At 35.7% G+C, this 25,259-nt stretch overlaps 1 protein-coding gene across 2 annotated transcripts in view; it reads left to right on the top strand.

The window, feature by feature from the left end:
- Nucleotides 1-25,259, top strand: part of SHPRH (SNF2 histone linker PHD RING helicase) — a 97,104-nt gene that overhangs the window by 21,110 nt on the left and 50,735 nt on the right. For both annotated transcript variants that reach the window (XM_055310135.1, XM_055310136.1), the window contains exons 9-14: nucleotides 129-788; nucleotides 5,336-5,587; nucleotides 6,422-6,500; nucleotides 14,327-14,490; nucleotides 14,602-14,858; nucleotides 16,206-16,327. In XM_055310135.1, coding sequence (XP_055166110.1) covers nucleotides 129-788; nucleotides 5,336-5,587; nucleotides 6,422-6,500; nucleotides 14,327-14,490; nucleotides 14,602-14,858; nucleotides 16,206-16,327 — 1,534 coding nt within the window. The remainder of the gene's footprint in view (nucleotides 1-128; nucleotides 789-5,335; nucleotides 5,588-6,421; nucleotides 6,501-14,326; nucleotides 14,491-14,601; nucleotides 14,859-16,205; nucleotides 16,328-25,259) is intronic.

The raw sequence follows: 25,259 nt of genomic DNA, 5'->3' as shown, positions 1-25,259 counted from the left end.
TCCTCTGGGAAAATGGTAGCAAAGAAAGACTATTGGGCTTTTATGGAAAACTTATAAGTAAGGTTGGGAATATAATTTCAGAAATGTAATCATGTTGAAATCAATTAATTAAATAATATTTTCCTTAGGCAGTAGGGAGTCCAAGGAAAATTCAGAAAGAATCCAGAAAATCAGGGAGCAAAGACACAGATTCTGAATACTTGCCGTCAAACACATCTGATGATGATGATGATCCTTACTATTATTATTATAAGGCTCGGAGAAATCGTAGTAAATTCAGGAAAAAGCCTGTTACATCCACAAAAAAGGGAAAAGGTCAGCCTAACATCAGTCTCAGTTCACAAGATCACTATCCAGCTACCAATGAATCTGGAATTACTGATGTTGCCACATCTAAAAGTGCATGTATCTTTGAAGGCAAGCAAGAACATGCAGCTGAGGACCAAGCTGAATCTCTAAACCCTGCTGATGGTGATGTGCCGCAATCTACTATCTTGAGTCCCTGTAATTCCTCTGATTATCGCTTTGAATGCATATGTGGTGAACTTGACCAGGCAGACCGTAAACCTCGTGTTCAGTGCCTGAAATGCCACCTGTGGCAACATGCAAAATGTGTGAATTATGAAGAGAAGAATCTGAAGATTAAACCTTTTTACTGTCCCCACTGTCTTGTTGCAATGGAGCCAGTATCAACAAGAGCAACTCTGATCATCTCACCCAGTTCCATCTGTCATCAGTGGGTGGATGAAATCAACAGGCATGTGAGGTCATCATCTCTTCGAGTCTTGGTAAGGCAGTTTGGGCTCTTGAAAGGGATAGGAAAATGTTAGTTTTTGCTTCCTTGTGATAAGTTTCATAATCTTTGTCACTTTGTTCTTTATCCCAAAAATTAACTTAATGAGATAATATGAAGTCAGAACTTGAAAAGGAAAACAAGAAATGAAAATGAAATGAAAGAGTGGATTCTATATTCTTGTCTGACATCAGGCACTTTGAGTGAAAAGATGTGAAAGCTTTTGAAAAAATTCATCATGTAAACAAAAAAGACTTCATATATGCATTTATACTCTCAGACAGAAATGCAGTCCAAAGGCACCATTGTGTTAACAGTAGCTACTTGTCTGATCTCTACCTCTTAGCTCCAGAATCATCCTCTGAAGCCTCACCGTATCTGTAAAATAAGAATTTACTCATTCAACAGTTATTGAGCACCTACAATATACTAAGAATTGTGCTAAGTTCTAAAAATAGTATACCCTCACATACTTTGAAGATTAAATGATTTGATAAAAAGTGCTGGTACATAGTACATTGTAATTTACTAATGTTAGTATTTCTTTTTTTATTGAAGTATAATTGACATACAGTGTTCTATTAATTTTAAGTATGTAACAGTGAATTGACAATTCTGTATGTTAAGCTATACTCAACATGATAAGTGTAGTTATCTGTCACCATGCAATGTTATTACAGTATTATTGATTATATTACCTATACTGTATTTTTCATCCTGGTGACTTATATATCTTAGAACTAGAACTCTGGGGCAGCCTGGGTGGCTCAGCTGTTCAGCACTGCCTTCAACCCAGGGTGTGGTCCTGGAGACCCGGGATCGAGTCCCATGTCAGGCTCCCTGCATTCAATGGAGCATGCTTCTTCCTCTGCCTGTGTCTGTGCCTCTCTCTCTGTTTCTCTCTCTCTCTCTCTCTCTCTCTCATGAATAAATAAATCATAAAAAAAACCTTAAAAAAAAAAGGACTAGAACTCTGTACTTCTTAATTCCGTTCACCTATTTCACCCACCCCCTCAATTCCCTCTGCTCTGCTAACCACCAGTTTGTTCTCGCTATTTATACTTTATGTTTATTCATTTGTTTTTTTAGGGTTCCCCATATAAATGAAATATGGGTTTATCTTTCTTTCTCTGACTTACTTCATCAGGCCTAATACCTCGAGGCTCATATTGTCACAAATGGAAAGATCTTACTCTTTTTTATAACTAATATTCAACTGTATATTTTTATACACCATATCTTTTTTATCTGTCCATCTGTCAGTGAACACAGGTTGCTTCCATAACTTGGCTATTGTAAATAATACTGCAATAAACCTAGGGGTGACTATATTTTCAAATTAGTGTTTTCGGGATCCCTGGGTGGCGCAGCGGTTTGGCGCCTGCCTTTGGCCCAGGGCGCGATCCTGGAGACCCGGGATCGAATCCCACGTCAGGCTCCCGGTGCATGGAGCCTGCTTCTCCCTCTGCCTGTGTCTCTGCCTCTCTCTCTCTCTCTCTCTCTGTATGACTATCGTAAATAAATAATTTAAAAAAAAATTAAAAAAAAAAACAAAAAAAAACAAATTAGTGTTTTCATTTTCTTTGGGTAAATACTGGAATTACTGGATCATATAGTATATAATATTTCTGGGTTTGCTTTAAAGATTTTATTTATTTATTCATGAGACACAGAGAGAGGCAGAGGGAGAAGTAGGCTCCATGCAGGGAGCCCGACACAGGACTCGATCCCAGGTCTCCAGGATCCCGCACGGGGCTGAAGGCGGCACTAAACTGCTAAGCCACCCAGGCTGCCCAGTATTTCTCTTTTTTAATTTTGGTGGGAACTTTCAAACTATTTTCTACAGTGGTTGCAGCAGTTTACATTCCCACCCACAGTGCACTAGAGAATTTCCTCTTCTCCATATCTTCACCAATGCTTGTTAGTTCTTATCTTTTTGATACTAGCCATTCTGACCAGTGTGAGGTGATACCTCGTTGTTTGATTTGCATTTCTGTTTAGTGATGTCGAGCATCTTTTTTATGTGTCTGTTGGCCATCTGTATATCTTCTTTGGAGAAATGTCTGTTCAGATCCTCTGCCCATTTTTTAATCATATTTTTTTTTATGTCAAGCTATATAAGTTCTTTATATATTTTGTCTATTAACTCCTTAATGGATATATCACTTGCAAATATCTTTCCCATTCACTGGATTGCCTTTTTGGTCTTTTTTTTTTTAATATTTATTCACGAGAGAGACAGAGAGAGAGAGAGAGAGGCAGAGACACAAGCAGAGGGAGAAGCAGGCTCCACGCAGGGAGCCCAACATGGGACTCGATCCCGGGTCTCCAGAATCAGGCCCTGGACTGAAAGCAGCGCTAAACCGCTGAGCCACCTGGGCTGCCCTGCCTTTTTTTTTTGATGGTGATCTTTGCTGTGTGTAAGGTTTCTATTTTGCTTCAGTGTCAGTAGTTTACTTTAGTTTTTGTTTCCCTTGCCTGAAGTTGCCAGGCCAACTTCTAAGAGGTGACTGCCAGTGTTTTCTTTTAGGAGTTTTATGGTTTCAACTCTCACATTTAGATTTTTATTCCATTTTGAGTTAATTTTTATATGGTATAAGAAAGTGGATCGCTTTTATTTGTTTGCGTGTAGCTGTCCAGTTTTCCCAGCACCCATTTATTGAAGATACTATCTTTTCTCCATTGTATATTCTTGCCCTTCTATCATAGATAAACTAACCATATAAGTATGGGTTTATTTCTGGGCTGTCTTGTTCCATTGCTCTTTGTATTTCTTTTTGTGCCAGTACCATACTCTTGATTACTACAGCTCTCCAGTATATCTCGAAGTCGAGGATTGTGATACCTTCAGCTCTTGCAGGATTGCTTTGACTATTCAAGGCTTTCTATGGTTCCATACCAGTTTTGAGGATTATTTGTTCTAGTTCTGTGAAAAAATGCTATTGCTATTCTGATAGGGATTGCACTGAATCTGTAGATTGCTTTGGGTACTATGGATATTTTAACAATATTAATTTTTTTAATGCATAAGCATGGTTTATCTTTCCGTTTGTGTGTTTCATCTTCAGTTTTTGTCTTCAGTGTCTTACAGTTTTCAGATAATAGGTATTTCACCTTCTTGGTTAAAATTATTTCTAGTATTTTTTTCTTTGTGATATAATTGTGAAAGTGATCATTTTCCTAATTTCTCTTTCCTAATTAGGATCTTTTCCTAATTTCCTAATTATTAGTGTATAGAAGTACAACAGATCTCTGTATATTAATTTTGTATCCTGTAACTTTACCAAATTCATTAATTGGTTCCGATAGTTTTTAGGTGGAATCTTTAGGGTTTTCTATATATATATATACAATTATGCCATCTGATAATAGTGACAGTTAAACTCCCTTCTTAATAATTTGGACCATTTTGGGTGCCTTTTATTTCTTTTTCTCATCTGATTGCTGCAGCTAGGACTTTCAGGACTATGTTGAATAAAAGTGATGAAAACAGATACCCTTGTCGTACTCTTGACCCTAGAGGGAAAGCTTTCAGTTTTTCACCATTGAGTATGATGTTAGCTTGTGTTGTCATATATGGTCTTTACTATGTTGAGATATGTTTCCTCTAAACCCATTTTGTTGAGTTTTGAGGGTGTTTTTTTTTTTAAGATTTTTATTTATTTATTCATGAGACACATCGAGAGAGAGGGGGGGGGGGCAGAGACACAGGCAGAGGGAGAAGCAGAGTCCATGCAGGGAGCCCGATGTGGGACTCGATCCCGGGTCTCCAGGATCACGCCCTGGGCCGAAAGCAGGTACTAAACCACTGAGCCACCCAGGCTGCCCAAGTTTTGAGTTTTTTATGTTAGTATTCTTCGCTCCCTTTGTTCTTTCCACACAAATGTTACTTAAGGTTTTCGATATTTCAGCTACTGCTTATAGACATGGAAAAAGAATATAGTAGTAAGTAAAACACCCATCTGTGCCATTGAGGAGCTCTGTTTTGTAAGGTAGATAGCCCTTGCTTTGAATCTAGACTCTGCTAGTTTTGAGCAAGAAACTTGATGTTTCATATGTGTAGGATAGGAGTAATAACAACTATGAACAAGATTGTTATTGAAGATAAGAGTTAAAGCTTAGCATGGTGTCCAAAATATAAAAGATATTCAGTAAATTATAGCTCTTACTGTTCTACTTCTTCATACCTTTGTGCTTTTGCACTACCTACCTTTTTCTTCTTGTTCCCCTTGGGAGAACTCCTAAGTGTTCTTCAAGATCCACCTCAAATTTTCACTCCTCTCTGAACTTACCTTCTCAGCTCCAACATTGGTCTTTCCACTGTGCTACCACTTTTACTTCTGTTACATTTCCTTTCACATTGCTTATGTCATTGGTCTTCCACCCTAAAATGTATCTTTCTCTAGGCATGTTGAGAATATATCTCATAGCGTGTCTGGTACTAAACAAATAGAGCTCAGTAAAGATATAAAGGAATGAATATTTTAGTTATCTTTAATGAGCCTTTCTGCAATAATTCTATCTGTGGTGATTATTTCCTAGGTATACCAAGGAGTGAAGAAAGATGGTTTTTTACAACCTCATTTTTTGGCTGAACAGGATATAGTTATCATTACCTATGATGTCCTTCGTTCAGAACTAAACTATGTAGATATCCCACACAGCAATAGTGAGGATGGACGTCGCTTACGGAACCAGAAGCGCTATATGGCCATTCCCAGCCCCCTAGTAGCTGTGGAGTGGTGGAGGATCTGCCTTGATGAAGCCCAGATGGTTGAATGTCCTGCTGTGAAAGTGAGCATTTCTGCAGAATCTTATGAGCACTGGGGAAGAAAAAAGAAGAGATTGGGGAAACTGTCCATAAAAAATTTAATAATTTAAGTGTAATTAGCCCACAATACTGATATTGGCAAAAAATTTGCTATTAAACACAATACATATGCTTTTCTGTTGTTCCATGAACTTCATAACCCTTAGGAATTATTTTGGTACTAGGTGAATTATTGCTTTATATGCAGAGCCTATGTGTATTTCAATAAGATGGCAGTTTATGTGTGGTGCAGATGAAAGTAAACTCTGTTTAGGGACTTTTCTAAGCATTTCTGCTAAGTGGAAAGCTTATCATATAGGGCCTGATAGTTTTGGACCAAAGTTAACCGGCAATTTTTTATCAGAGAGACCATATCATAACAGACCATGCTACTTTAGAATGCAGAGTATTGATTCAGCTTTTGTTCATCATATATCTTTATTCTGTCTTCTTTGGCCAGTTTGTAACCTAAACTCAATTTATGAATGGTATCTATTAGTACATTAGTCCACATCTGAAGAATGGAGTGTCTTAGGGGATGTATCGGTCATTCAGGGAGGCTTTTCATTCTACACAAACTTGAACTACTCTTCCTCTTTTGAGGAGGGCACATGGCAGCTTGCTACTAATGGGAGCCACTGCTAGAAGATGACCCATTCATTTTGACATTTAACTTTGAGTGTGATAGCTGTTAAATAAGAGTGAATATGTCTGACCTGAAGCATAGCTTTTCATGGACTGTTCTCAGAAGTAAGCATATTCCTGATTTGCCGTCTTTTTTTTCTTTTCTTTTTTATTTCATATTTCTCTCTCATTAGGCTGCAGAAATGGCTCAGCGCTTGAGTGGGATTAATCGCTGGTGCATCAGTGGCACTCCAGTGCAAAGAGGATTGGAGGGTAATGTGTGCTTTCCTCACATTTGGCATGTATTTTTAAAGCTTGCTTTTTTTGAAGAAAATATATGTTTAACTTTGTTAAAATCCTTACTTAAGTGATGTACATATATTTATATTTAATTCCTAGTGGCCTCAAGCATTTATCTTTTTAAATGAAATTGAGGGGTTTTTGTTTTATCTATGAGGACAGATACACCATGAGTAGTCCCATAGTCATAAGTCAAACAGTCATTGTGCCCTCCTCAGCAGGTCTAAAGATGCAGGTCTAAATTGAAGTCAGAGTTCCAAAGCAGTAAGTACAAAACAGAGAGAGCCTAATGAGAGAGAGGAGAGGGAAAAGGAATTAATTTCAATTGGCTCTATCTACAAAAATAAGGATCATGATTTTCATTGGCTGATCCATAAAGAGTGGGATCACAATTTTATTAATTGTAAGAGTTATAAAAGTTCATAGCTTTTTAATATCGCCTCATACACTTAGACCATTATTCCTTCAACTGTTCCTCTTGGGCATTTAGATTGTGTCAGGTTCTCCTCCACTCCCACATGCACATTGTAACTCTTGCCTCTACATTCATCTCATCCATATAACTTAACTTTTTCTGTAAAACAGACGTTGCATTACAAATTTCATTCAAGTTGTGAATATTTAAAACTAGAAGTTGTATTAAATGTTGTTTTACATAATAAATTTTCAGAAAAGCTGTTATTAAAATGTAGTTATAGGGATCCCTGGGTGGCGCAGCGGTTTGGCGCCTGCCTTTGGCCCAGGGCGCGATCCTGGAGCCCCGGGATCGAATCCCACGTCAGGCTCCCGGTGCATGGAGCCTGCTCTTCTCCCTCTGCCTGTGTCTCTGCCTCTCTCTCTCTGTGACTATCATAAATAAATAAAAAAAAAAAAAATAAAAAAAAAAAAATAAATAAAATGTAGTTATAAAATGTAGATATTCTTGAAGTCCTGTGGGAAATGTTCATCCTCAAAACTTAAGTTTCTTTTTAAAAAAAATTTACTGAAATTCAGGTTTTCATACATTGTTTTCAACAAGTTAACTTACCATTTTTTTTACCTTACCATTTTTTAAGATAAAAATATCAGTATTCATTGCTATGATCTGAAAAACTAACTTTTAAATTATTTTTAGGGGCAAAATGTTTTCTAGGACGATCTTAACTATGTGTTTAAATATTTGCATAATTTATCAATAATATCAGGCTAATTAAAAGGCCAAATTTAGTGGTCTGCTATTACATTTGGAAATTGCCCAAATTTTAAGTGTTTAGTTGTTAATAAGATTTTATTAGGCTCAAAAGTTAGCTGAGAGGGTACAAGAAAAAGATGACTGTCAGAGTTACATTTTTCTAATTTTAACATTGAAAGAATATAACAGTAATTCCTCAGTTTCCTGGTTAGGTTATTTTGGATACATAAGGTATTGACAGGTATTTAAGCACTTATACCATGTAACAAATTCTTGAGTAATTTTTTTTAATGCCAGTATAATTATCATATAGTGTTATATTAGTTTTAGGTGTACAGTGTAGTGATTCAGTATTTGTATATATACATTGCTCAGTGTTCATCACAGTAAGTGTACTCTTAATCCCCTTTACCATCTCACTCATCCCTCCACCCACCTCCCCTCTGGTAACTATCAGTTTATTCTCTATATTTAAGAGTCTGTTTTGTTATCTTTTTTTTTTCTTTGTTCATTTGTTTTGTTTCTTAAATTACACATAGGAGTTAAATCCTATAGTATTTATCTTTTTCTGACTTATTTCACTTAGCATTATATACCCTCTCGATCCATTCATGTTGTTGCATGTGGCCGGATTTCATTCTTTTTTATAGCTGAGTAATATTCTAGTGTATATATTACATCTTCTTTATCCATTCACCCACCTATCAATGAACACTTGAGTTGCTTCCATAATTTGGCTGTTGTAAATAATCCTGCAATAATGCAGGGATATATAGCTTTTTGAATAAGTGTTTGTTTTTTTAGGGGGGTAAATACCCAGTAGTGGAATTGCTGGCTCATATGATAATTCTATTTTTCATTTTTTGAGGAACTCCCAGACTCTTTCCCACAGTGGCTGCCCCAGTTTGCATTCCCACCAACAGTGCACAAGATTTTCTTTTTCTCCACATCCTTGCTCACACTGGTTGTTTGTTGTGGTTTTGATTGTAGCCATTCTGACTGGTGTGAGGTGATATTGTGGTTTTGATTTGCATTTCCCTAATGATAAGTGATGTTAGCATCTTTTCATGTGTATGTTGGCCTTCCAAAGTCTGTATGTCTTTGGAGAAATGTCTCTACAGCTTTACTGAGGTATAAATGACATACGAGGGGATCCCTGGGTGGCGCAGCGGTTTGGCGCCTGCCTTTGGCCCAGGGCGCGATCCTGGAGACCCGGGATCGAATCCCACATCGGGCTCCCGGTGCATGAAGCCTGCTTCTCCCTCTGCCTGTGTGTCTCTGCCTCTCTCTCTCTCTCTGTGTGTGTGTGTAACTATCATAAATAAATAAATAATTTAAAAAAATGACATACGATAAAACTGTAAATATTTAAAATATAAAATTTGTCAATGTTTTACCTACATATATTCCCATGAATCTATTTACACAATTATGATGATCAGCCCCAAAAGTTTCCTCAAGCCCAAGTTACCTGAAACAGACCTTCTCTAAACTTTCTGATAGTTTATCTTTCCTCTTTGCTTCCATAATTCTCTGATGTCTTTAACACTATGATTCTTCATTGTATCTCTTCTTTTTGTAGTTGTTGTAGTAGAAATATTAGACTGCCCAGATTCACTATGGTGTAGTTGGAAGTGGAAATCTCATTTATTTTCTTTTTTTTTAAATAAATTTATTTTTTATTGGTGTTCACTTTACCAACATACAGAATAACACCCAGTGCTCATCCCGTCAAGTGCCCCCTCAGTGCCCGTCACCCATTCACCCCCACCCCCCGCCCTCCTCCCCTTCCACTACCCCTAGTTCGTTTCCCAGAGTTAGGAGTCTTTATGTTCTGTCTCCCTTTCTGATATTTCCCACACATTTCTTCTCCCTTCCCTTATATTCCCTTTCACTATTACTTATATTCCCCAAATGAATGAGAACATACACTGTTTGTCCTTCTCCGATTGACTTACTTCACTCAGCATAATACCCTCCAGTTCCATCCACGTTGAAGCAAATGGTGGGTATTTGTCATTTCTAATGGCTGAGTAATATTCCATTGTATACATAAACCACATCTTCTTTATCCATTCATCTTTCGATGGACACCGAGGCTCGTTCCACAGTTTGGCTATTGTGGACATTGCTGCTGGAAACATCGGGGTGCAGGTATCCCGGCATTTCATTGCATCTGTATCTTTGGGGTAAATCCCCAGCAGTACATTTGCCGGGTCGTAGGGCAGGTCTATTTTTAACTCTTTGAGGAACCTCCACACAGTTTTCCAGAGTGGCTGCACCAGTTCACATTCCCACCAACAGTGTAAGAGGGTTCCCTTTTCTCCACATCCTCTCCAACATTTGTGGTTTCCTGCCTTGTTAATTTTCCCCATTCTCACTGGTGTGAGGTGGTATCTCATTGTGGTTTTGATTTGTATTTCCCTGATGGCAAGTGATGCGGAGCATTTTCTCATGTGCGTGTTGGCCATGTCTATGTCTTCCTCTGTGAGATTTCTCTTCATGTCTTTTGCCCATTTCATGATTGGATTGTTTGTTTCTTTGCTGTTGAGTTTAATAAGTTCTTTATAGATTTTGGAAACTAGCCCTTTATCTGATATGTTATTTGCAAATATCTTCTACCATTCTGTAGGGTTGTCTTTGAGTTTTGTTGACTGTATCCTTTGCTGTGCAAAAGCTTCTTATCTTGATGAAGTCCCAATAGTTCATTTTTGCTTTTGTTTCTTTTGCCTTCGTGGATGTATCTTGCAAGAAGTTACTGTGGCTGAGTTAAAAATGGTGTTGCCTGTGTTCTCCTCTAGGATTTTGATGGAATCTTGTCCCACATTTAGATCTTTCATCCATTTTGAGTTTATCTTTGTGTATGGTGAAAGAGAGTGGTCAAACTCTCCCTCTTCGCCGATGACATGATACTCTGCATAGAAAACCCAAAAGCCTCCACCCCAAGATTGCTAGAACTCATACAGCAATTTGGTAGCGTGGCAGGATACAAAATCAATGCCCAGAAATCAATGACACTTCTATACACTAACAATGAGACTGAAGAAAGAGAAATTAAGGAGTCAATCCCATTTAAAATTGCACCCAAAAGCATAAGATACCTAGGAATAAACCTAACCAAAGAGGTAAAGGATCTATACCTAAAACTAACCTAAAAACTAGAGAACACTTCTGAAAGAAATTGAGGAAGACACAAAGAGATGGAAAAATATTCCATGCTCATGGATTGGCAGAATTAATATTGTGAAAATGTCAATGTTACCCAGGGCAATTTACACGTTTAATGCAATCCCTATCAAAATACCATGGACTTTCTTCAGAGAGAACAAATTATTTTAAGATTTGTGTGGAATCAGAAATGACCCCGAATAGCCAAGGGAATTTTAAAAAAGAAAACCAAAGGCGCCTGCCTTCGGCCCAGGGCGCGATCCTGGAGACCCGGGATCGGATCCCACGTCGGGCTCCCGGTGCATGGAGCCTGCTTCTCCCTCTGCCTGTGTCTCTGCCTCTCTCTCTCTCTCACTGTGTGCCTATCATAAATTTAAAAAAATAAATAAATAAAAATAAGAATAAAAAAGAAAACCATATCTGGGGGCATCACAATGCCAGATTTCAGGTTGTACTACAAAGCTGTGGTTCATCAAGACAGTGTGGTACTGGCACAAAAACAGACACAGAAATCAATGGAACAGAACAGAGAACCCAGAAGTGGACCCTGAACTTTATGGTCAACTAATATTCGATAAAGGAGGAAAGACGATCCATTGGAAGAAAGACAGTCTCTTCAGTAAATGGTGCTGGGAAAATTGAACATCCACATGCAGAAGAATGAAACTATTTTCTTTTGATGTTAGAGGAGGGTTTCTCAATCTTGGCGCCATTAACATTTAGAGCTGGATAGTTCTTTTTCGTTGGGACCTGTCCTTGCATCTTAGGATATTTAGCTTCTACCCACTAGATGGCAGTAACACTCCTCCAATTGTGATACCTACTTTTTTTTTTTTAATAAATTAATTTTTATTGGTGTTCAATTTACCAACATACAGAATAACACCCAGTGCTCATCCCGTCAAGTGTCCCCCTCAGTGCCCGTCACCCATTTACCCCCACCCCCCGCCCTCCTCCCCTTCCACCACCCCTAGTTCTTTTCCCAGAGTTAGGAGTCTTTATGTTCTGTCTCCCTTTCTGATATTTCCCACAACTGTTTTTTAAGCATTGCCAAATATCCCCTCCAGGCGAAATCATACCACTTCCTAACAACCAGGTTGACCACATTGAGTTGTATGTCCATTAAAGAAATTACATTCACGTTTTTATTTAATCTCTAAAGTAAGATGTTTTAAGATTAATTATAATAAAGTATACAAAGTATTTAGCACAGTACCTGGCAGGTATTAAATATGCAGTGAATGGTAGCTGCTTCCACTGCTGCTTTTGTTGTTTTTATTATCCATTTATATATTTGTTTATTCATTTTAGCTTCTTTAGAAGTGTTGACTCTAAATTACTTAAGTACTTTGCGGTGCATTTATTGGTTCACTTATTCTTTGTGAAGTATAACAGCAAAAAATAGACAAAGTCCCTGACCTTCTTGAGCTTACAGCATAAAAGGGAAGTTCTATTCATTAAGTACTTAGACAAATATGAGACTGTGGTCAAGATAATTTTAATGTATGAAATAAATGTAAAAGTCAAACTCTAATAGGCTTCAGAAAAGATGTCTTGTTCTGTGACATCACATAATAGAGATATATAAGGAAGTGACAGCTGAGCCAGGATCTGAAATACTAATATGAGCCAGGTAAAGAGGGAGGGAAGAATTCTCTGTTGTAAAGGAAACAAAATCTAATAAAGATGATCAGGCAGAAAGAGATCAGAAGGATACCAGTGTGACTAGAATCCACAGAGCCAGGGAGAACACAGTAGGTTGAGAGGCTGAGTAGATGGACGTAGACCAGACCATGGAGGATTCTGTAGGCCATGATAAGGAATTGTTTTTATTGTTTTATTTTCTGAAGAAGAGTAGGAGCTACTGAAAGGATTTAAACAAAGTGGTTGGGGATCATCTCATGGCGAGATTTGGATTTTAAAAGCTCAAATTGCCATGTGGAGATGGTTCAGAAGTGACAAGAGTGGATAGTACATTATCAGTTGGCTACAACAAGTAATCTAGATAAGTGACACTGGCACTTTGGATTTGAACTAAGATGGTCCTGAAGAAATGGGAAAAAATGGATAAGAAAAAAATTAATAAGGCTTAACAGTGATCAGAAGATGCCAAGACATCTGACTTGCATCTATGGACAGTGAGAGTATTTACCAATGAAGAGCACCAGAAGAGAAGCATATTTGGGCAAAGAGGTTATAAATATGATTTTGGCAAGTTGAGTTTGAGGCATATTTGGGATCTCAAAGAAAAGATAGTACATATGCAACTAGATTGATTTAAACAAAAACATATATATAATATAATATATATTATAACAAAAACATATATATATTATAATATATCCATCGAAATCTGTATATAGGCAATACTTTCAGATGTTAACTAACTCTTAGAAATCATCAAAGTAGCTTAATTCAACCTAAGTATTTGTTGGGCATATTCAGAATAAATGCTGTACGTAAGGTCATGGCCTTTTTATAAAAACAATTGTCATGGTTTCTCAAGAGCCTAATGTGAACATGTTTAACAATACAGAAAAATATAAAGAAAATTACACTCCACCATACTCTTCATTTGAAGATATAACCATTATTCTATTCTATTTTACATAAAGGTTTATAGGTTTATCCTCATACTGCATGCATTTTATATCCTTTTTTTATTGTATCCTAAGCAGTTTTCCATATTTTAAAACTTCATCATAAAAATGAAAACTATGTAGGGTATTAATGTTAAGTGAACAGAAAATGGTGTATAAAATTGAGTGTACCCAATCATGAAATATATAAGAAGTACCATGCAGTAAATCTAACAAACACAAGACCTACTGGATAAAAAAAAAAAAAAAAAAAAAAGCTTTGTCTTATGGAGAATACTGCATAATTTATTTACTCATTCTTCTATTTGAGTCCTTTTTGTTCTGTTTGTTGTTGCTATGAACATCACCATGTCGATTAATCTTGTCTATATTTTTTATCATTGTTTTCGTCTTATTTCCTCAGTTTTAGAATAATTAAACCAAAGTATAACAAATATTGGAACAGTGAATATTCTTCGTATCACCTAAGTCATTTAAACTTACTTTCATATCCAGCAACTTTTACATCCAATAGTTTCAGTGTCTGACTCTTCTTATGTATCTCTTGATCAGGCACACACAAGTGAGTCATTTTCTGGTTTTACCTCTGACAGAAATTTCAGACTTTTGGATTAAATACAAGGTCTGTGTAGTGGTTCACATTTTAGCTCCTAGCATGAATCCTAGAGCAAAATAAATACTAAACAAATGTAGTCAAAGTGGAATTAACTTTCAGATTCAAGTCTGTACAATCTGTATTTTAATTCATAGAAAATTTGTGTACTGTGTATAATGTCTATGAAAGTGGTTATTCAAAATAGTAATGAAGAAATATAGAAACAGTTATTCTCAATGTGTTTTTTTTCTTGTTTTCTTCTCAGATCTTTTTGGGTTGGTGGTCTTTCTTGGTATTGAACCTTACTGTGTCAAACACTGGTGGGTTCGACTTCTTTATCGCCCTTACTGCAAGAAGAATCCTCAGCATCTCTACAGCTTTATTGCCAAGATACTATGGAGGTCTGCAAAGAAGGATGTGATTGACCAAGTCAGTAGGATAAGTTCTTTACTGATTAAGGACATTACAAGAAAAGAGAAGCAAAAGTTGGGATGGAAAGTTGAATTTTCAGGTGAAATCATTTTTTTATTCTCCCCACAGATCCAGATACCCCCTCAGACAGAAGAAATCCACTGGCTTCACTTTTCTCCAGTGGAAAGACATTTCTATCACCGTCAGCATGAAGTGTGCTGCCAAGATGCTGTAGTAAAACTCAGGAAGATTTCAGACTGGGCGCTGAAGCTCAGCAGCCTGGACAGAAGGACTGTCACCTCTATCCTGTATCCATTGCTGAGACTCAGGCAGGCCTGCTGTCACCCACAGGCTGTTCGTGGGGAGTTCTTGCCACTCCAGAAAAGGTTTTATTATCAATTTCCTTATACTGCAATCGATAATATAGTAGTGATATTTAAGCTATTAGTTTCCTAGCCCACGGTTTCATTCAAAGTGTTATAATGAGTTGTCAGTTATTTTTAGTAATGTGTTTCTTTGGTATAGAATCCCATTTATGAAAGTCACATTATCAAAATTATTTTCATGATTTTGAACATTTTTTTTAAAGATTTTATTTTTTTTTATTCATGAGAGACACAGAGAGAGAGAGAAGCAGAGACACAGGCAGAGGGAGAAACAGGCTCCATGCAGGGAGCCTGACGTGGGACTCGATCCCGGGTCTCCAGGATCAGGCCCTGGGCTGAAGGCCGTGCTAAGCCGCTGAGCCTCCTGGGCTGCCCTGAACATTTCTTTTAAAGTTAGGACTATTTTGGGGTTTTGTCATTTTGTTCTGTTTTTGTGTTGGCTTTTCTTTTGTTGTTTTTGGCCACACTTCACATATGAAAAACATTTGTTCTTGTTAATTTTTTTTGTTCCACATCAGGGAATTAGAGGAAATGGAATACTATTACGTATTTTTTTTTGTAATTGTGCTGAGTCTGTTTGATTATTTCATTTTAATACATTAAGATATTTATTTCCACACTAGTCTATTACTCCAGAAAGTTTTTGTTCATCAGACTGTGACTCAGCAACTGGCCTTTTTTTTCTTAGCACCCGGTATTAAAATGATGAGTGTTATTAAAAAATATGAAGAGGATTTACATTTTTGTCTTTGCCTTTAAGCAGTTTATAAACAAGTAAAGGAGATGAGAAAGATTTTAGATTTCTACGATAGAAGGCAAACAAACATTTCATAAAAGGTGCATATAAATGGCTATGGACAGTTAGAAGATGGAAATAATTTCTATATAAATGTTTCATGTTAGACAGTCTTTGGGTGGAAATGGGTGGAAAGGATCATTTGATCTGATCCTTGAAGAATTTTTTTTTTCTTTTTAGATAAAAATAAAGTCAGACCCACGGGGATTAATTAAATTATAATGCTGGGGATTCAGAGTTAATCTTACCTTCTGACACCCATACTATTTCAAGTATATCGTGTTGTACTTTGTATTTTAGGAAGATTTTTCTAGTTCCCTCTCCATTAACTAAACTGGAACAAAGAATGATGGGATCACATAGAAGAATGCTTGCTGAAACAATAATAGGCAATTGAGTTAAAAGTGATAGTGGTAAAAATGGAGGTAAAGAGAAAGATCCTGAAGATATACAAAGACTCTGTAAGGGTCTGATACTCTTGATCTTATGTAATATAATACTCTCATTTAGGATTTCCTTTTCATTTCTGAACAATCTGTCTTTTCTTTTAGCACCATGACAATGGAAGAGCTGCTGACATCTCTGCAGAAGAAATGTGGAACTGAATGTGAAGAAGCACATCGGCAACTAGTTTGTGCTCTCAATGGCTTAGCCGGCATCCACATCATTAAAGGTAGAAGGTGATTGCTTTATTATCTCTGATTCTTCTGAATACTTAATGAGACAGATTAGTTGCAGTGGAAATCAAACCCCTCCCCTTCCCCGAAAGACATTCTCACACACTACTGATCTTTAGGTAGGTTCAACCTAATGGAGATCACTTATGCAGAACATTTGAAAAACCTTCAAAGTTTACATATGCTTTCACCAAACATTTCCACTTCAAAAGTTTGTTGTTTTTTAGGAAAGGTAGGATTTGAACAAAAATTTGGCAATAAATTATTAACCTTAGTCTATAGTAGTGAACAACTGAGGACAAGCAAAATATCTAGAAATAGAAGAAAAGTTACATTTTCACACACTCAGGGGGATGTTAGTCATCAATTTACAAAATAATGTTTGTAAATTCATTTTTTCAGCACATATTAGAGTGTCTCCTCTGCATCAGTTATGATCTCAGAACTAAATACAGTAAATAAGGTCTTTGATCTTGTGGACCTAAATTCTTAATAAGGAGAGATAGACAAATAAAATGTGTATGGTTATAGTTACACTTAACACATTATGCATAAAATTCAAGGACCTTGAAAAGAGAATCTTACATTTCCCATCTCTCAGGGATTACCATTTTTATTGACTAATGTCCGGTGTCTTACAGTCTATTGTTTCATATATTATGTATGTTATTTCACTTGTTTCAGAAAGGAGAGTAAATTCATTCTCTGTTATTTTGTCATGACCAGAAGCAGAAGTTATTTAACTAGCTTTAAAAGTGACCACCATTTAGTAAACACATTTCCATATAAATATGAGAATCATCAGACTATTTTGTAGGCTCAAGAGTAAAACTTAAAAACATGTAGAGACAGTAAAACATAAATTTTAGACTTCTAGAGGTGAAAATTTCAGTGTTTGATATGGAAAATATCCTTAAATAGTGGATTAGACACTGTAGAAAAAAATAATTAAAATTAAAGAATAAAATAGCCGTAGATGCCATTCAACATGAAAAACAAAGAAAATAAAAACTGAGAAATTTGAAAAGAATGTCGGTAAGATTGTAGATAACTTCAAGTAGCATAATATAAATATATTGAAATCTCTGAAGAAGAAGAATATAAGAAGAAATATAAAGTTTATAACATGAAAATGTTGGGATGCCTGGGTGGCTCAGCGATTGAGCATCTGCCTTCAGCTCAGGGTGTGACCCCGGAGTCCCAGGATTGAGTCCCACATCGGGCTCCCTGCATGGAGCCTGCTTTTCCTTCTGCCTCTGTCTCTGCCTCTCTCTCTCGTGTCTCTCGTGAATAAATAAATAAAATCTTTAAACAAAAAACAAAACATGAACATGTATAGAATAATAATAGCACCAAGTGTGGGAAGAGAGCCTAGGGATATATGATATAGCAGAGTGTTTATACTATGTATGAAGTAACATGGTATCATGACAACAGACTGACAAGTCAAAGCAACTACTGAAAACACAACAAAAAATTAGACGTAATCTAAAAGATGAGACAAAAAGTAATGATGAAAAATTCTTAAGAAAAAAAAAAAGGTGAAACAAAGAACAGATAAAAATGTAGAGCAAATAGCAAGATAGATTTAAACCCAAACATATCAGTGGTCACATTAAATGCAGTGGTCTAAATTCCCCAATGAGGCAGAGATTTTCAAAATGGTTTTTAAAAAAGCAATATCTAATAATACACTATAGACCAGAAACCCTTTTGTTGTTTAAAGATGGAAATGTAAAAGAATGAAAAAATGAAAAAAAGAACGAAAAATGAAATATGCCATATTAACCCTACCCAAAAGAAAGCTGGAGAGAATATATTACCACCAGGCAAGAATATTACCAAGGATATAGTGTTATTCTATCAGAAAATAATCCTAAATGTTTATGCACCTAAAACCAAAGTTTTAAGATAAAACACAAATTGATAGAAGTACAATGAGAAATAGATAATTATAGTCAGAGATTTCAACACCCATCTTCCAATTATTGACAGACCGGAAGACAGAAAATAGCAGCATGGAAAACTTAACATTAAGAACCAACCAGTTGACATAGTCAACAATTACAGGACACTTTACCCCACCGAAGAAAACACAGAATACACATTCTTTTCAAGTATACATGGAATGTTTACCAAAACAGAGCATGTTCTGGGCTGTAAAACAATTCAGTAAATTTAAAAGGATGCAAGTCTTAAAAAGTACATTCTCTGACTACAATGGAATTAAATTAAATGTCAATCAAAGATAATTGGAAAGTTCCCAAATATTTTGAAACTAATTAGAATAATTCTAAGTAACCCTTGGATTAAAGAGTAAATCGTAAGGGAAAATGGCAAGTATTTTGAAGTGAATTAAAATGAATACATAACATCAAGAGTTATAGAATCTTGATAAGTAATTTAAGGGAGATTTATAGGACTGAACACCAATTTAGAAAAAAGTTATAGGGATCTGGGTGGCGCAGTGGTTTAGCGCCTGCCTTTGGCCCAGGGCGCGATCCTGGAGACCCGGGATCGAGTCCCACATCGGGCTCCCGGTGCATGGAGCTTGCTTCTCCCTTTGCCTATGTCTTTGCCTCTCTCTCTGTGTGTGTGACTATCATAAATAAATAAAAAGAAAAAAAGAAAAAAGTTATAAATCATTGACATAAGCTAATACCTTAAGAAACTAAAAAAAGAAAAGCAGGGCAGCCGGGTGGCTCAGCAGTTTAGCGCCACCTTCAGCCCAGGGCCTGATCCTGGAGACCTGGGATCAAGTCCCACATCGGGCTCCCTGCATGGAGCCTACTTCTGCCTCTGCCTGTGTCTCTGCTTCTCTGTGTGTGTGAGTGTGTCTCTCATGAATAAATAAATAAAATTTTTTAAAAGAAGAAAAGAAAATGAAATACCAAGTCAGCAAAAGAAAATAATAAAGATCAGTACAGGAATCAATTAAAAGGAAAATAAAACCATTAGAAACAATGAAATCAAAAGCTGATTCTTTGACGAGATCGATAGAAAGTTATAAACCTCTAGTCAAACTGTTTAAGAAGAAAGAAGAAAAGACACAGATCACTATTATCAGGAATTGGGAATAAGAAAAGTGACATCAGTAGAGTCTACAGATATTTAAAAAATCATAAAAGAATATTATGAACAGGGACGCCTGGGTGTCTCGGTGGTTGCGCACCTCCCATTGGCCTAGGGCATGTTCCTAGAGTTCCAGGGCTCCCTGCATGGAGCCTGCTTCTCCCTCTGCCTGTGTCTCTGTGTCTGTCATGAATGAATAAATAAAATCTTTTTTTTTAAGATTTTATTTGTTTATTCATGAGAGAGACACACAGAGAGAGAGAGAAAGAGAGAGGCAGAGACAGGCAGAAGAGAAGCAGGCTCCATGCAGGGGGCCCGATGTGGGACTTGATCCCAGGTCTCCAGGATCACTCCTTGGGCTGAAGGTGGCGCTAAACCGCTGAGCCACCTGGGCTGCCCAAATAAATAAAATCTTAAAATATATATATATATTATGAACAACTGTATGCCAGAAACTTGACAACTTAGATAAATGGGCAAATGCTTTAGAAGATACAAACTATAGAAGCTCACTCAGAAAGGCAAACTACAAAAACTGAAGAAGAAATAGATAACCTGCATAACCCTGTATCTATTCAAGAAATTAAATTGTTAAAAAACTTGCACAAACAAAATACTAGGCCCAGATGACTTCCATGGTGCATTCAACCAAACATTTGAGGAAGAAATATCAAATCTATATAAACTCTTACAGAAAATTAAAAAGGAAAGAATATTCCCATCTTATTTTAAGGTAGCATTATCCTGATTATGAAACCACAGACCAGTATCACTCGAGAACATAGATGCAAAATTTTTTTAAATGTTTTAACAAAATGAATCCAACAGTATATAAAAATAATAATACTTTTATCACAAGTGGAATTTATTCTGGGAATACAAGATTGGTTTAATATTCAAAAATTAATATGATTCACCAAATTAACAATTAAGAAGGAAAAACCTTGTGAACATCTCCATAAATGTAGAAAAAGTATTTGACAATATTCAATATCCATTACTGATAAAAACTTTCAGCAATCCAGGTATCAAAGACAATGTTCTCGTTTTGATAAAAGACATCTGAAAAAACCTACACCTAAATATCCATTACTGATAAAAACTTCCAGCAATCCAGGGATCAAAGACAATGTTCTCATTTTGATAAAAGATATCTGAAAAAAACTTAACACCTAATGCTATACTTAATGGTTAAAAACAGTGTTTTTTATGATCATGAACAGTGAAGAATATACCATCACCACTTCTCTTCAACATTGTACCTGAATTCTCTCCAGTGCTGTAACTTAATTAAAAGAAATAAAAGTTACCAGTTTGAATAGGAAAAAAAGTAAAACTGTCTTTATTTGCTGCAATATGATTTTCCATGTAGGAAAACTAACACTAGTAAGTAAGTTCTGAAAAGTTGCATTATACAAGATGAGTATATAGAAAATTGCTTTATTCCTATATGATGGAAATAAACAATTAGAAATTATTACAGTCCTGTTCATAGTAATATCAAAAAGCCATGAAATACATAAGCATCAACTTAAAAAGAAATGTGTAAGATGTTTACAAAAGTCACAGAAACATTGAAAATTACAAACATTGCTGAGAGAAATTAACACCTAGTTACCATGTTCATGGATCAGAAAATTCATTTTTGTTAACATGCTGACTCATCCTAAATTGATGTATAGTTCATGCAATCAAATTTTTCCAGTTAAAATTTAAACAGGTGGGACTCCTTGGAGACTCAGTGGTTGAGTGTCTGCCTTTGGCTCAGGGCGTGATCCTGGTGTTCCAGGATCAAGCCCTTCATCGGCTCCTGTGAGGAGTCTGTTTCTCCCTCTGCTTATGTCTCTGCCTTCTCTCTGTGTCTCTCATGAATAAATAAATAAAATCTTAAAAAAAAAAACCCAACAGGCTATTTTATAGCAGTTGACAAGCTGATTCTGAAATTCACCTAGGATAGCGAAAACAACTTTAAAAAACAAAAAGATCGGAAGATTTACACTATCTGAATCCAGATTTATTATAAAGTTAAATTAATCAAGACAGTATGACATAGACATAAAGATAGGCAAAGAGACCAATGGACCAGAGTATAAATCCAGAAAAAGTCTTACTTATTTATGATCATTTCACTTTTCAGCAAAGATGCAAGAGTATTTCAGTAGAGAAAAAATTAGTATTTTCAGTAAATGGTACTGGACAATTAGATATCCACATTCAAAAAATAAAACTTCAATGTTGCACTATATAAAAATTCATAATACAGAGGATATTAAATCGAAATTAAAACCTAAAACTCTAAGACTTCTAGAGAAACACAAAAGGATAAAAAAAAATTGTAATTTGGTATCAGGTAAAGATATATATAGACAACACCAAAAGCACAGTCCATAAAAAACCTGATACATTTGACTTCATCAAAATGAATAACTTCTACTTCTCAAAAGGCATTCCTAAGAAAATAAAAAGGTGAGGCGCCTGGGTGGCCCAGTTGTTTGAGTGCCTTCGAGTCCAGGTCATAATCCCAGAGTCCTGGGATTGAGACCCATGTCTAGCTCCCTGCTCTGTGGGGAGTCTGCTTTTCCCTCTTTCTCAGCCCCTTGCCTGCTCCTCTCTCTCACACACCCTTAAATAAATAAATAATCTAGAAAAAAAAGATAAGCCATTAAATAGAGAAAATATTTGCAAATCACATCTCTGAGAAAGGATTTGTATTCAGAATACAAAAAGAACTATTAAAAACCAGTAATAGAAAAAAATAAAAAAAATAAATAGAAATAAAAATAAAAACCAGTAATAGGAAAACAATGTAAGGAAAATAGGCAAAATGTTTGGACAGAAAGTTCATTAGATATATGCACTTTCAAACCACAAGAACATAACTATGTGACTATTGAAAAGGCTTATTAAATGTGTTAAATGTTGGCAAGGATGTAGAAACAACTGGAATTCTCATTCATACAGTGATATTGAGAGTATAAAATTGTACAGCCATCTTTCTATTACTTCATTTACTCATTAGCTTCATTTCCATGACCTCAACTTACCTTAGTAATAAGCTTGCACTGAGCTCAGTGCCTCTATCTTTGTGTTTAGAATAATTCATAAATAGAAATTTATTCTAAACTTTTATGATAACCTTTCTGGCTATCTAAACTTCTTTTTTTTTTTTAAGATTTTATTTATTTATTAATGAGAGACATACAGAGAGAGAGAGAGGCAGAGACACAGGCAGAGGGAGAAGCAGGCTCCATGCAGGGAGCCTGATGTGGGACTTGATCGCGGGTCTCCAGGATCAGGCCCTGGGCTAAAAGCGGTGCTAAACCGCTGAGCCACCCAGGCCGCCCACTAAACTTAATTCTTTTGCAACTTTAATGAATCATCAAATACTCTATATTCAACAGAGTCTATTGTTACTTATCTATTACTGCATTTGTAATAGAATAAGTTTGCATATTTTTATAGCTTTTATACCATAATGACTTTTAGGAGCTTTCTTGTAAGTAATGAGGAAAATACTGATGCAAGTGTGCCTTTTTATAAAATCTACCTTTAAAATCTTCTTAATAGCTTTGATTTAGATAATTTGATTTTAATCTCTTCAAAACTGAGTAGAATATAGTTCTTGAAACTATATTAGAAGAAATAAAAGTTACCAGTTCTATGATTTCAAGAATAAAGTTCTTGGAATCAAGTTCTTGAAACCATAGAAGTATTTCATAATGTGAAGTAATATACAGTTTTAAGCACTTTATAATTTAGTATATACAAATGCTGTTTTATTTCTACATTCTTCACCAAATTAGTATATTTAGCTCTTCATTTATATTGTTAGAACTAGAAAGGCATTTTGTGATAAATGCCAGTTCTTTTGACCTTACTACAAAAATTACTAATAGATTAGTCTACTTGGGTACATAGTCATGGAGAGAATTTACCATTTTTCTCATAATTTACTAATAAGACCATAAAGAAATTAGTTGCCCAAGAAAACGTAGTATTGTCTGATACAAGGAAATATTCTAAGCCTTTTGAAACTGGGTGGTCTATCTGGTTATTAGCTTTTCAGCATAACAGAACCAGAACTAGGCAATGTCCCTCATCCTGAACACTTGCTTAGAGTTCAGAAGACTCACAGAAGCTGAGTAGGAGTAGCTCTAGACAAGAACTGAAAAAGACAGGGCTTCTTCTTTGCTATAGTTGTCGCTCTCTGAACTTGTGTATATTGTTCAAAGTTTGTTAATCTTTTTCCTTAGCAATAAAATACAGATAGTACCACTTGCTTAGTCTCGGTTGAAGTATTACTCTTAATGTGAAGTGTGAATATACATTGGCTCAGACCATGACCTGGGGGTCCTGAGATTGAGTCCTACATCAGGCTCCCATAGGGAGCCTGCTTCTCCCTCTGCCTATGTCTCTGCCTCCCTCTTTCTGTATATTTTTTTCTCCCCCTCTCTCTGTGTCCTCTCCAGGCTGATATGTCCAGCCCCTGAGGAGGGTGCTCTGAGCCTGAAGTGAGGGACTTGGCTCTGAGTTAACTGCACTCAACCACTGAGCCACCCAGGTGCCCCAAGAGCTGACTTCTAAAAGAAATCTAAAAGTAACTGCAAATTCAAGGGATTTGTTTATATTATATACAAACACATATGTATATATAATGCATATTCTAAGGTCCTCCCTGATTATGGTTTTAAAAACAGTATTACTCCAACTTTGTACAATGTGTTTCCTGCACATACTTTTTGGAGAAAATTAGCTTTTAGCAAGTATCAAATTCAGTGCCATTAATTTACTTGGAAATGTTAGTGCCATCAAGTAGCAAAGAATGAGTATTTCTAAATTTGGCTTAAACTTGTATCACTTACTAAATTTTTATGTGTTTCCCAGGAGGCATGTATTTTTTTAATAAAAATTTTAAAAAGAATTATAGTGAAAATTCAGATTCAACTGCTTTATAGTCTAGTCATTATACCATCTTTAAAAAGTTGTGATTATGAAAGGAAAATTGTTAAATGAATTATTCTCTCTAAATGACAGTATAAATACTAATACAATGTTTTTTAGTCTTTTGAAAAACTTCATAAGAGTCTTCAGAACTGAAAAAGGGGAGTTTCTTAGTGTGAAGATAATTGAGTGTTACTCCCACCTTATAATATGATATTATTTTTGCAAAAATAATGTTCATCTTTATCAAAGTGAATAGAAATTGACTGTAAAATACTGCGAAATGTGTGCTTTAGAAAACTTTGTATTACATGACTTGTAGAACTAAATATAAAGCAATGGCATAAAAGCAAGCAAGTCTTATGCACAAAAATGTGAATGAACTTAATGCCACATATTTAAAAGTGATTGATGTGGCAAATTTTATGTTAGGTATATTTTACCACAATTATATATATATATATATATACACACACACATATATATATATATCAGCTTTAATGGAAAGAGAGAATCAACACAATTTACAAAGGTATATACATATTTCTTTCATTATGTCTATAACAAAGTCCTAAATCCATGATATTAATAAAACCAGTTTGAAGTGAATAAAAGGAAATATGTGATGATCATGAAAAAAGGTTTCTCAGCAAAAATAGGAACATCTCTTTTTTTTGTATTTTATGATTTTACTACTGTTAGTTTTGAGTTTTTCACCATACAGCAAATATGATACATTTCTGTTGTTCAAGCCATTTAAAATGTTTCATGTCTCCTTTTATTGAAGTATCAGAAAACTTTTACTGAAAGAACCAGATAATAAATATTTTAGGCTTTGATCCAGAGGATCTGTTGCAACTACTCACCTCTGCTGTTATAATGCAGAAGTCGTCACAGACAGTACATAAACAAATG

This window comes from Nyctereutes procyonoides, unplaced genomic scaffold (genome assembly GCF_905146905.1).
Source record: "Nyctereutes procyonoides isolate TBG_1078 unplaced genomic scaffold, NYPRO_anot_genome, whole genome shotgun sequence".
Lineage (NCBI taxonomy): Eukaryota > Metazoa > Chordata > Mammalia > Carnivora > Canidae > Nyctereutes > Nyctereutes procyonoides.
This window is presented reverse-complemented; position numbering and strand designations above follow the sequence as displayed.